This window comes from Erpetoichthys calabaricus, chromosome 18 (genome assembly GCF_900747795.2).
Source record: "Erpetoichthys calabaricus chromosome 18, fErpCal1.3, whole genome shotgun sequence".
Lineage (NCBI taxonomy): Eukaryota > Metazoa > Chordata > Cladistia > Polypteriformes > Polypteridae > Erpetoichthys > Erpetoichthys calabaricus.
Window position 1 is genome coordinate 13432054 of NC_041411.2, and position 13091 is coordinate 13445144.

At 43.1% G+C, this 13091-nt stretch overlaps 1 protein-coding gene across 1 annotated transcript in view; it reads right to left on the bottom strand.

Annotated features, from left to right (window-relative positions):
• LOC114668647 (leucine-rich repeat-containing protein 43-like) overlaps nt 1–11486 on the bottom strand; it is a 48937-nt gene extending 37451 nt beyond the window's left edge. Inside the window, exons 1-4 of the mRNA XM_028824520.2 lie at nt 11254–11486; nt 6168–6419; nt 4479–4589; nt 3925–4061 (exon numbers count right to left, since the gene is read on the bottom strand). Coding sequence (XP_028680353.1) covers nt 3925–4061; nt 4479–4589; nt 6168–6419; nt 11254–11340 — 587 coding nt within the window. The 5' untranslated portion in view covers nt 11341–11486. The remainder of the gene's footprint in view (nt 1–3924; nt 4062–4478; nt 4590–6167; nt 6420–11253) is intronic.
• Between the last annotated feature and the right edge of the window lie 1605 nt (nt 11487–13091).

Here is a 13091-nt window from a genome sequence, read left to right on the forward strand (position 1 = left end):
GTGTGGACCACTCATCTTATGGTGACAAGGACGCGGCCTTTCCTGTCTGATTCTGGAATTTCCCTTGAAGTTCATTAAAGGGGTCTGTGCTAACGTCAGTCATTCCAGACTATATCTGACTGAAATATCGACAGTGAAAATGAAGAGTCATAACCAGATGATGCCCCCACACCTCCTTCAGATATCAGATCAATCAAACTTCCTTCCTTGTATTACTAGAGCGTGCTTGTCAGAGCAACAGAAAATCAGCTCAAGCACCATTATGGTCATACCATCCATAACCCTTATTGTAGCATACAATGGTCTGAAATAACGTTCCCCAGGATTGCAGTGCAACATATAAATAAAAACAGGACAAGAACAAAGGGCAGCATGTGTGAATAAATGCTACGGGTTATTAGCTTACGATACTTTATTTTATATGCGTCACTAACTAACTGTTTGACAAAGCTTGACCATTATGGGATGGTGGTGTATGCTGCTGTCTAACAGCTCCATGCATTCCCTGTCCTATCATTGCCTGAGTAGATATGCCATGTTCCTCCCGAATCTGCATGGCTTTCCACTGAAATTCTGGCTCCATTGCACATTTCTAAAAGTTAACCTTAAATTGTAAGCGAGTGAGTTAGTTTGCAAGCTGCATGATGGCGAATCATCCTGCCCTGGTGCACTCCATACCGAAGTAGGTTCTGTCTCCCGGTGTCGAAATGATGGAAAATGATGGATGGATTAAAAGCCAGAAGTCTGTATAACCATCAGCATCAAGTGACTCCGTGAGAACCCTAACTACAAAGAGGACTATTTCATTTATGTTAGGTAGAATGCCCAAAGGGGACTGGGCGGTCTCGTGGCCTGGAACCCCTACAGATTTTATTTTTTTCTCCAGCCTTCTGGAGTTTTTTTTTGTTTTTTCTGTCCACCCTGGCCATCGGACCTTACTCCTTTTTATGTTAACTAAGGTTGTCTTATTTTAATTTCTTATTTGTCTTTTATTCTTCTTTTCTTCATTATGTAAAGCACTTTGAGCTACTTTTTGTATGAAAATGTGCTATATAAATAAATGTTGTTGTTGTTGTTGAAGAGGAAGGATGAATGTAAGTAAGCAGGAATAGATCAAGGCCTGCCGCACACATAGCCCTTCATAACATGAAGCTATTAAGAGCCTTGTGCATGACTGACGCCACCTTGAACGTGGAGTTTGCATATTGTCTTCTTAAGAATTATATGTGAATGCCTTGAAATCACTTCAGTTTTTTTTTGTCCAGCACCTTCTGACTCACCAGTAAAAGAAATCCCCCCCACATATGATATATTGTTCAACTCGGCTTGATGTCTGGTTATGGAAGATTATTGAGGTTCCCTCCTATTTTTGGCCTGAAACAACCTCATTTGCAGTCCACTTTTGGACTATATTTTGTGCAAGAAATTACTGTAAACTTTTATGATAAAGAGTAAACCAGTAGGTGTCTTCAGTAAAAATGAGCCGAGGAGGCCACATCAACCGACCCTCCCAAATTGGATATGAGGGATCAAAGTTACTCCTTTTCACAAAACTTCAAAAAAATAAATACAAAAAAATGGGGGTCAGTGATATAGGGGTGTCGCTTTATGCTATTTCAAGGTCAGTGACCACAAATATGATCATATTTTTGATATCTGATTCTTTACCGGTGGTCTCCTGACCCACTTAGAGCTTCTCTTAGAAGGTTAAAAACGACAAATTTCACACATTCACATGTGGGGTATCGTTGTAGACTATTTCAAGATCAATGATTACGGAAATGATGTGATTTTTGATCCTATTTTTGATATAGCCCTTTATATCAGAAGGTGAAAAATGACAAAATTTTTATTTCAATCAAGAACATTTAGACATCAAACATTTCAATTGAAACACACACTTTGATATTTCAAATATTTGACACAGCTATTCTTGTTTATAAAATACTTCGACCTCATGAAGTAAAACGTTGCATTTCGTTGGAACGCCCTGAACTGGGGTGTCTTACGCTAATTTGCTAAGCTTGCACAGGTTTTTGCGACTTCCTTTCTAAGTACAAAGTAAATGTTTTAGGTTGATTAGCAACTCAGAAGTACCCTGCTACAGCACATGGCCCTTGTGATCAGACGCCATCATGCGGACGGCTCACTGGTTCTAGTGCCCGACTCTAAGAAAAGGAGCAGTCTTCCTGCAGCTCGGTACTGGATAGAGCAAGATCAGCAGGACAGGACATCGTGTGATCAGTGGCCAATCAAAATTTTCTCCATAAAAAAGCTTTACAGCTCAAATAACATGGTTGAAAAAGTCAAGTCTGGTTCTGGCCAATCAAAATGTGTTAAATGTGGTGCCTTACGAAGCTTTATGGAACAACTGCCATATCTAGCAAGAGCAGTGAGAAACACTTGAATGTCACTTCAATGTAGAAAAAGGCCGATAAGAGCAAAATAAAAATATCAAAGTAGTGTTCAAAATTTTATTATATTGACAATACAAAATAAGTAAAATAGAAGAAAAAAACACTTAAGCTTCACAGCTTCCAACAAACCGGGTCTTTTCAAGTTGCAGGTTTATTTGCCACGGGTAACCTGTACTCTAAATTCTAAACCTCTGGATATTCTTTCCGGAATAAAGCAACTAGAAAAGGATGAACACACAACCTGAGAGGACACATCCAGTTTATCGATCCCCCTGTCCATGAAGTGGGGCAACTCAGACACCTCCTCACCTTCAAGGTGCCGTTCTTCATGCTTTATCATCTACAGTTCTGAACCTGTGGTGCCTCCTTCCTCAGTTCATCTTCTAATGCTTTATTTAACCAAATATCCCACCCAAAAAAAATCACATTTTTGTTTATAGGTTACTTACTAAGTGCAGTTTGTGGTGATAGCCGAGAAAAAAAATTCTAATCTCACATTTTCATGGAGAACGAACATAAAAGTTTGTGACAGAACGAGACCCAATGACAACCAACAAAGCAAACAGTATCAAATACGTCCTTGAAATGTCTCGTCACTCATGTCACATAATCCACACCTCAAGTCATCCAGTTGTATGCTCAACAACATATAAAATGTGTGTATTTTTGATAGACTATTGTTAAATTGAAATGAAAGTAGTCCACAAACAGGAAATTCTCTCACATGGGGGTCACACGTCTCTGCCCCTCATTCATTGGTCAAGAATCTCATCTTCAATACAGAAGACACAATCCCACGGCAAGACTAGTTTAACAATATTTTTGCAAAATAATTCCACGCTTTATACACATCGTGAGCACGCAAAGACATGAGTTGATGTGTGGCTTGGGCAAGATTTTTGTTTGCAGTTGCTCAGTGTTGGTCACCATTATGTCCCATTCTATCAGAACCTTTGCTATGTCTGTTCTCCATGAAAACGTGAAGTTAAAAATTTTTGTCAGCCATCACTACATACCTACATGGCCTATGGAAAACAGTTAAAAATAAAAGTAATTTTTGGGTGGAGCATTTCTTTTAGTGGTCCTGAGAGTGAACAGGTCTTTAAATCCACCCCAGGGTTACCACACTTCGAGTTACTGGTGGGTCTACACGGTCTTGAGCCTCCAGAGCCCCCTCCAGCACAGGTCTCTTCCTATAAGAACCAAGCACTCATGGTCTATTTTGGGGCTCACTTTGGCAGGATTCAAAGAATCCTTCTGCCCGGGCTCTGCTTAATGTGGATTCTATTCTGGGACACCTTGTCCCTAGACAGAGTTTGCTGTCCCCTTGGTCATGTCTGTCTGCCATAATGGCGTACATCTGCTCATTTCCTCCCTCTCTTTCTAGGTTATGCCACCCCTTGTCACTCTGCCAGCCTATTACAAATGATGGCGTTTACTGAAATCTGAACAAAGAGAACAACAGCTTCAAATTAAATACATAAAGAGACCACAGAGGTTTACTTGCCAGTAGGAAGACGTGAGGTAGCTGTACTCGCCAGGAGAAGAGAGCCGGTTGTATCCCAGGCCCAGATGGAACAAGGCTGGAGGGCCCTGGCACAGAGCTTCAAGGCTGGTGATGTGGTTGGCACACAACTCGAGGACCTGTCACAGGGTGAGACAAAGGTATCACGTCATCAGGATCAGTGCCCTCCATGCACTACAATGCCTTTTGGGCTGCAGGAAAGAGTGAGTCAGACGTTAAGTGGACACATCAACAGTGGAATTAATCAGGTGAGAAGAACCAGAGTCCCATCACAGGCTGGAACATCACGTTTGAGAATGCAATGGGCTCCATTAGCAAACCTGAAGATTGAAGAAGCGTCACGTGCCTAAAGCACCTTGCACTTGGGAAAGGTACTATATTAAATAAAATGTATTAGATAGATAGATAGATAGATAGATAGATAGATAGAAATGTATTATGACTATGATTATTAGATGAATGTCGGCGCAGAGATGCCACAAGAGCCCATAAAAAACTTGGGAGTGATATAAATGACATCTCAAAGATCTGATTACCTTCAGGGACCTTGGCAGATGAGCAGCGTTGACTTCGCTGATGTAGTTTACACTCAACGTGAGCTCCTCCAGCTTGCAGAACTTCAACAAACTTTCATCCACAATGGTCACCTGCATGGAGAAAATAAAGAAAAGCAGAAAGTGCAGTAGCGCCATCAGTGGACAACGTGTGTGAAACAAACATGGAATAGTCAACCGCTCCACAGCGGTCAAAACAGAAAATGTATGAGATCGATCTGAACATCCTGCAACCCATAGGCCCACCCATCACCTGAAGCTGCTTGAACAAGCCTATGGTGAACGAAACTGGGATGGAAGCCCCCCAATTTAAATGACTGAAAAGATAATTAGCTAATTTAATAATTAAGGGATCACATTAATTTGTTATAATAAAAGCAATTAATCACAACTCACATTGATTTGTTGATTATTTGTATAACATTTATTGAGTTATTAGTCAATTGATTGGACTTATTAATTAGCTGATTGCATGTTTTAAATTAAAACTGATTATGGGCTGGTGAATTTACACATTAAATGTGATTTGCAGTGGTAGACTGCATTTTCTTCGTCATAGTAAGTTGCAGGCACTTGCTACATAATTCCTGAGACCCTCCTGTTCAAGTAGTCCGACATACCCAGCGACTTCAGTCTACAACACGCCAAGACAAAACTTCACACAGATTTGCTTTTGTCTTTAGTCGTAGCGGTGGGCTGTGTGTGTGGGAGAGACAAGCACCCACCTGGTAGCTCAATGCAGTGATAAGGAACAAGGAATGGGAAGATATGGGGCCTCGCAAAGTAGAAAACCAGCTCCAGTGTTGGTAGAAAGAAAAACGTGCCGAGATTTTGACTGAATTTGACATACCTGTCGGTCAGGCAGCACGTGATTGGCTGTGAGTAACGGTGGTGAGCTTGTGCTGGAGAGTCGTCACGCCAGTGTGTTGTCCCCAGCGATTTCTAGTTCAGGCGACGAGATCGGCAAGTGCGGTCGTCAAGTTCGACATCCCCTCCGACTTGAAGTCGTGTCGTGTGACGCTGGCTTAAGTGGATTGGTCGGGTGCCCTTTGTAATTAACGAATCGACAGACTCCATCACTTGGTCAATGATGTACTCTGTTCATAGGCTGCCTATGTAATTAGCTAGTAATTCTTGGAGTATTGATTGGATGTTTTGCTTATTGATTCGACTGTCTATATTAAACGAAATTCACTTATTTCTCGATTATTGTACTTATTGATTTGGCCATCAATCGACGGCTTATGGTACAATTATTTAATGAACTGACTGACTGAGTGACCAGATGGGTAACTCATTGATGGACAGCTTGAAATACAATTAATTTTTGAACTGATTGATTACGAAGACCAGGATTTTTGGTCCGGTAAGTCATGAATTACTTCATTTGCTTAGAAATGTATGTCGGGGGTCCTGCCCTTGGATCAGGCTGATGGAGATGAGCTCCTGCATTTCGGTTTGCGCTCCTAACTCTCTTCTGAATTAGCCGAAAATTTAGAAACAGCCTGTGTTGCGGCCATGCATTACAAAAGTGTAGAAGCAAAGCAAATTTCTAATTTATATGACTCTAAGGAAAGTGTGTGTGGTCCAACACCCAAGGTCTGTTCCTGCCCTGCGCCCTGACCCTGCTCAGGACATAGTGGGTTTGGAGTGCCATGCTTTTTTACTTACTCCTTTATCCACAAAGCGCAGTGACTTGAAGTAGGAGAACACAAAGCTGTCTTCAATGGCTTCTGGACTGCGCACTGCCAGCTCCTTGAGCTGCCTCTCCTCCAAGCTCCAGTCATCCTCATGGTGCCACGGGGACTGCGCCGTCCTCAGCAGCTCGGTCAGGGTGTTGGGCAGCAGCTCCTTCTCGTCCTTTTCTTCCCAGTCGGGGTTGCTCTTCTTTTTAATTTCCCCCGAATCAAAACGTGACTTGTTCTGGAAGGAGAAAGGAGCAGGAATGAAGGAGGTGAATGTTCTCGAGATGGGTCTAGCTGCAGAGAGACGCCATTGCTGTGCTTGGGCACAAAAGGAAGCCCCCAAGCGAGGCCAATTTGCACCTTCTGTCTAAAGCTGTGTAGATAGGCATGGCCCCCTACAAGACCCTCTAATTGGAGTAAGGGGAGTTTGGGAAAGGATAGATGGGTCGATTAATAATGTAGTAGTATTCATGTTATCACCAGTGAAGAAATCCTCAACGGCATATTTGATCAAAATGCAACACCTTGGCACTCTCCAGCGGCGCGATAAACAAGAACGTAATGATTAGAAAGTCGCCTCACAGTCAACAAGAGGAAACTACTCTAAATCTCATGGTAGAAAGAAAACGGTGCCGAGATTGTGACTGAACTTGACATACATGAGATCAGGTACAGCGGCTGGGTTGTTTACTTCTGAGGCTTTCATCAAACCTGCAGGATTTCCTCAGTGCGCTTTACACGTACAGCCCCTTCTTCTCTTCCTGGGAAAGAGAATTGCGATAAATGACGCGCAGACAAGCACTTTGATCTCTGCGGTGACCCACAGCCGGTCAAATTGTGGCATCTGAACTCGCGGATTTGTGGTTTTCCCCTGGAAACCCTTAGCTAATTGGTTAGGTTGTCCATTGCTTTAGGGGAGCACCTGTGAATGGGGGTTTGGAAAATACCACCAAACCAGGATGATAAGAGAAATCAATAATAGCACCTTTCAACAAACTGCCAAGAACTTTAAAGGCACAAACTACGCAAGTTTCAATTGTATGCATTTCTAAATGGAGTGGATTAGACAGATAGACAGACATACAGAAGGTCGTGAAAGGCACTATATAACAGACAGATGTGAAAGGCACTATATAACAGATAGATATGCAGACATGAAAGGCACTATATGACAGACAGACAGATTATATACAGACAGACGTGAAAGGCATTATATGACAGACAGACAGATGTGAAAGGCACTATATAACAGATAGATATGCAGACATGAAAGGCACTATATGACAGACAGACAGATTATATACAGACAGACGTGAAAGGCATTATATGACAGACAGACAGATGTGAAAGGCACTATATAACAGATAGATATGCAGACATGAAAGGCACTATATGACAGACAGACAGATTATATACAGACAGACGTGAAAGGCATTATATGACAGACAGAGATGTGAAAGGCACTATATAACACATAGATATGCAGACATGAAAGGCACTATATGACAGACAGACTATATACAGACAGACATGAAAGGCACTATATGACAGACAGACAGACTATATACAGACAGACGTGAAAGGCATTATATGGCAGGCAGTGTGGCACAGTGCCTAAGGCTTTGGACTTCAAACCCTGAGGCTGTGGGTTTAAATCCCACCATTGACACAGTGTGACCCTGAACACATCACTTCACCTGCCTGTGCTCCATTTGGAAAAAGAAAAGAAATGTCACCAGTTGTAAGTCGCTTTGGATAAAAGCGTTGGCCAAATAAATGAATGCAAATGTAATCTATATAACATAGACAGACAGCTGTGAAAGGCACTATACTGCAAATACATAGAAATGAAGCACACTATATAAGAGACAGATGTGAAAGGCACTATATAATAGATACAGGGATAGACAGACAGATGTAAAAGGCACTATATGATTGATAGAACTATATATTATGTATATGCATATGACTTGATGCTACTTTGGAGGAATTAGGCGGATAGGACTGGTGAGCTTTGTTGGGCTAAACTGCCTGTTGTCATCTAAATCTTTATGTTCTAATGATAAATAAATGTGAAAGGCACTATTAGATAGATAGATAGATAGATAGATAGACAGACAGACAGACAGACAGACAAATTTATTAATCCCAAGGGGAAATTCACTTTGCACCTGTTGGGATTGAAGTAGAGTTTTCTTTATTTTTAATCCTCTTCTGAAAATCTTGTATTGACTGGATTGTGTGTATATATTGTAATACGAGCTTCATGTTCAACAGAGTTATAATGAAGAAAAAGAAAAAGAAGAGATAGTAGTAGTAGTCATTTTCCAACTGTATGTGGTAATCACTCTTAAAAGTAAAAGGTGTCAAAGTGGTTCTTTAGCGTGATAGCATAGGGGAACCATTTTTGGCTCCCAAAAGACACACCCAAATGAAGGCTCCACAAGGAGTCTCTGTTTACATAGGTCTGTAACCGGTAACTCAAACAGCCATTAAGAGATGATAACAGAATTGTGAATTAGAATTAGCAGATTTCTAATTTTAAAGGGGCTCTCCTGCTGTATACAGTCACACAGGAGAAGTTCAGGTTTTTCTAATCGGTTGTATTCTGCTAGGTGGCCCGCTATACATTAAAGATGTCTGTTTTGTCCATTAATTAAGAACCTCTTCAAAGCCCAACGGTTCTTTCCCAGAATGAAATTGTCGTTTGACAGTCAATGGTTCTATAAGGAACCGCGCACGCCATTGATTTTATTTATTGAGTGTATGTTGCTCTTAGTATCCTGGATTTCATTAATGTTTCTGTCATTTTATCATCATAACAATGAAGATACCTCCACTCTCCAGCCTACAAATAAAATGTTGCATTCTGAGAATTGAGCGCTGAGTTGGGTACCCCCCAGCAGGGGCGGCCTTAGGCAAGTGCAATCTGTGCACCTGCACAGGGCCGCCATGCCAATATATCTATAATAATAAAAGGCAAAGCCTTCACTGACTCACTCATCACTAATTCTCCAACTTACCATATAGATAAAGGCTGAAATTTGGCAGGCTCATTCCTTACAGCTTACTTACAAAAGTTAAGCAGGCTTCATTTTGAAATTCTACGCGTAACGGTCATAATGGTCGACAATGTCCGCTATGTTAAACTTTCTTATTTATGGCCCCATCTTCACGAAATTTGGTAGGCGGCTTCCCTGCGCTAACCGAAACTGATGTACGTACTTATTTTGGTGGTATGACGCCACTGTCTGCCGCCATATTGAACTTTCCAACGGTCTTTGTTACTTATGGGCCCATCTTCAAGAAATTTGGGTACGCGGGTTCCCAACGCTAACTGAATCCTACTTACGTACATATATACGTCCATAGCCTGCAGCTCGGTCGCCGTGTGAGGTGGCGTTGGGTTCCCCATCCCCACGCCTCCCACATAGTTGGCTGCCTGCCTATATAAGGCCGTCTGTCGCTCCAGTCTCTTCATTCCCTTCCTTGCTTCGCCACGGTATTCACGTCTCCCTGCTGATAACTGCTGCCTTTTTATTTAATCCATGGCTTCTCCGCTGTTTTATTGTTCGTTTATTACGATTATAGTTATTGTGTAGGTATTTTAGTCTTAGTTTACATTGTTCAGGTACCCATTTCCTTTATCGTTCCAACCGTACCCCCATTAACATGTCTATCGAGGTGATCACCATCGATCAAAGAACTGTCACTTACCGAGTGGTTTCCATGCCCGGAGATGGCGACTGCCTTTTCCATTCTCTGTGTTACATATTGCACGGCCATATCAGGCTCACTCTTGATATCCGGAGGAACATTGTGTCTTATGTATTGAATGACCGGGCCAGGTTCAAGGTGTGGACTGATGACGGTACAGGAGATAATTATACTACACAGGAGCACTAGAAGAGTGAAATGCTTAAACCCTTCACCTATGGTTCTGCATGTGAGTTGATGGCTGCCGCTGAATTGTTCGATTGTCGCTTTCAAGTGTACCGAACTGACCAAGTATTTTACACCTTTGGACAACCGCCAATGCCTCTTAAACATCTTAGATTCACAGGTGACGATTTGAGTAGTGGACACTTTGATGTTTATGAATGTTTAAACTCTCAAAAACTGGATGTGAAGTTATTGATGAAACCCATTTCAATTCAAACGCCTCCAATTTCCAGTAAGGCTCTGCTTCGTAATGACAATTAATAAGTCTCAGGGACAGACCACACAAAAGGTTGGCATTGATTTGAGGCAAGATTGCTTTTCACATGGCCAACTATACGTTGCATGCTCAGGAATAAGCTCAGTGCACAGCTTGGTCATATTACAACCGGAGGGCCGAACTGACAACGTGGTATACAAAGAGATCCTTAACAAATAATTATTGGTATATTTTCCCTCAGTTTAAAAAGGTTTACTTTTCTTCTTAATAAACATTTTAAAGAAGTACTTCGCCGCTGCGAAGCGCGGGTATTTTGCTAGTATTGAATATAAAACAGAAAGAGAAAATAACGACACAGCTGACGGCAATGTGGCCGAAAAACATAGTGTTTCTTGTTAATCAGTGCGCTGTATTTACTAATGTCGCTAGAGTCGGAGCAGTAGGCTATATGTCATGTACGCTTGTGTCATGAGCACGAGGCGGCTATGCAGTGTCCACAACGGCCGTGGCCATCCGCCGTGCATAAGGTACCATATTGACATTGGCGGGCGAAGGGGCCACTGATTCTTTCTCTGCCCAGGGCCGCCACGAGCCTAGAGCCGCCCCTGTCCCCAGATCAATGCCACCCGAGTCACTGAATGCCCTGCGCCCACACGTCCAGTTGGTGATAATGCCGTACGTCTTATTGTTTAACTGAATTATTTGAAAAAGCTGACATATTCTGCCGGGTCGCCGCGTGCTTAGAATGTGTAGGACCGACACGCCACACAGCATCTGGGCAGCGGTGTCTCTTTTTGCTCCTTTGGTGGTGTTGCTTTCTGGTCAAATTCATTAAAAGTCACTTTGCACCCCACCCCCACCCCCAGCCCGACCAGCAAGGAGATCAAGGCGCCGGATCTTTTAAGACATTTACCCAGGTTCCGATGCCACACGGGAATTCGGTGAGGCCCAGCGCCTTCAGACGTTCGTGAAAGGCTGCAGAAAGCGAGTGTTCGCTCATGGCTCAAGATGGCCCTTCCAGGTTAAGGCACCTTTGAAGTTCATTCAATAAACTGATAAAAAGTCTTTTCGAGATCAGTCGGTCTCCTCGCGCTTTTTTGTGCGACAGTCCGCACGAGCCGAAGAGTTAATATTGTTTACCTGGTTGCTTGGTAACCGACGACGAAAGGCACGTGACGCGCGGCTGACCAGCTGATCACACCGAAGAAGAATCCGAAGTAGGACAGAGCCGCGTCGATAGCCGAAGCCACTCGCGCTTACACCGTCTCAGCCAATATATTACACAACAGATTACACAGAGCTCAACACAACCGTTCATCATAAAAGCAGCCCGGGGGACACACCAGCTCGCCTCCGCCAAACACCGGCCATGGCGCAAGGCAAACAACTGAAAAGGGTTCAACTGGACACTCTTGGCATACTGTGTGGACTGGGCCGACTGAACATTTGATTTCGCTATTAGTAATACACGCTGGGACATGCTTGCAGATTACGGTGACCGAAAGTAAATTATTCTCAGTCCCAGTCCATAATATCAAGTTACTCCTAAATTATAAGAAATCAGTCGTAATAAGTAATAATAATAAGTCAAGTTACTCCTAACATTGTCAGGTATTTTGTTTCGCTCGTTTACACTCTCATTGATGTTCGCCCTCTGCACGTAACTGGACCTGCGCGTCCTGGGTGGTGGCTGTTGCTAGGAGACGCTTGGGTGTTCGTTTAAATGAGAGCATCACGGCAGACGGGGCAACAACGACAGCAAACGGCAACGAACATTTACAGGTGTGCTGAAAATTGTGTGTGTGTGTGTGTGGTCGGGGCTCGCGATGTAAAATCTCGTCTTCATCTCACAAAGCACAAAACTACAGCTGGGGGGCGCTCATCAGCACAACTCACTTACTACACAAGGATGACGTAACTGCGGCCGAGGGGGCTTTAGCATTTCACAGTGGCTACTGATCAATGGACCATACCTTTAGAGTTACTTTATGTTTACATCTGGTTGTTTTGTTGACACTTTTGTCCAAAGCAACTTACAAAAGAGGTCAACATAACTAAGTGACATCAGTCGGGGGGACTGTTTTGGAACAAGTGTGACAGGAGAAGGGGGCAAAATTGATTTCTAGCTCGACACAAAATAGAAGTGAGTTACAAAACCTAACCAAACTAGACAGAAAAGTACCAAACAAGAGAGTCTGCAGACAATTCTTAAAAAATGAAGAGGTCAGACTTTCAAATGGAGGTGGGCAGCTAGTTAATGCAGGAAAAGGGCCTGGATTGAGATCTGGCACCACGACAGTGCCGCTCACCAGCAGACCTGAGTGATCGTGAAGGAGCAGAGGACCTCACAAGCGTCTCCACATAGAAATGCTGACCCAGTGACTACTCTGTTGGCGAGCATCAAGGATCTGAACGCGACATGTGCTGCCACAGGGAGTCTATGTCGTGATCTGAAGAGAGGAGTGACGTGTGCCCACCTCGGCTGGTGGATTTTGACTTGGTGACACATACCGGTGCACCTGCCAGCAGAGAGATGCAGTAACCCAGCTGTAGCAGGAGCAACAGCTGTTTAGCTCAGATACTACAATCCACAGAAACCCCAGGCAAGTGGTCTCCACCGAACGAACCAGCTGGCTGCACCAATGATGATTTAGGGGTGTCAAGCTATGCTTATGGCATCTTGTGTTGTAATTAATCTGGACCACTAGGCAGACATCTGTGTTCACTTTGACATTAAAGCGTCCAAGTCTG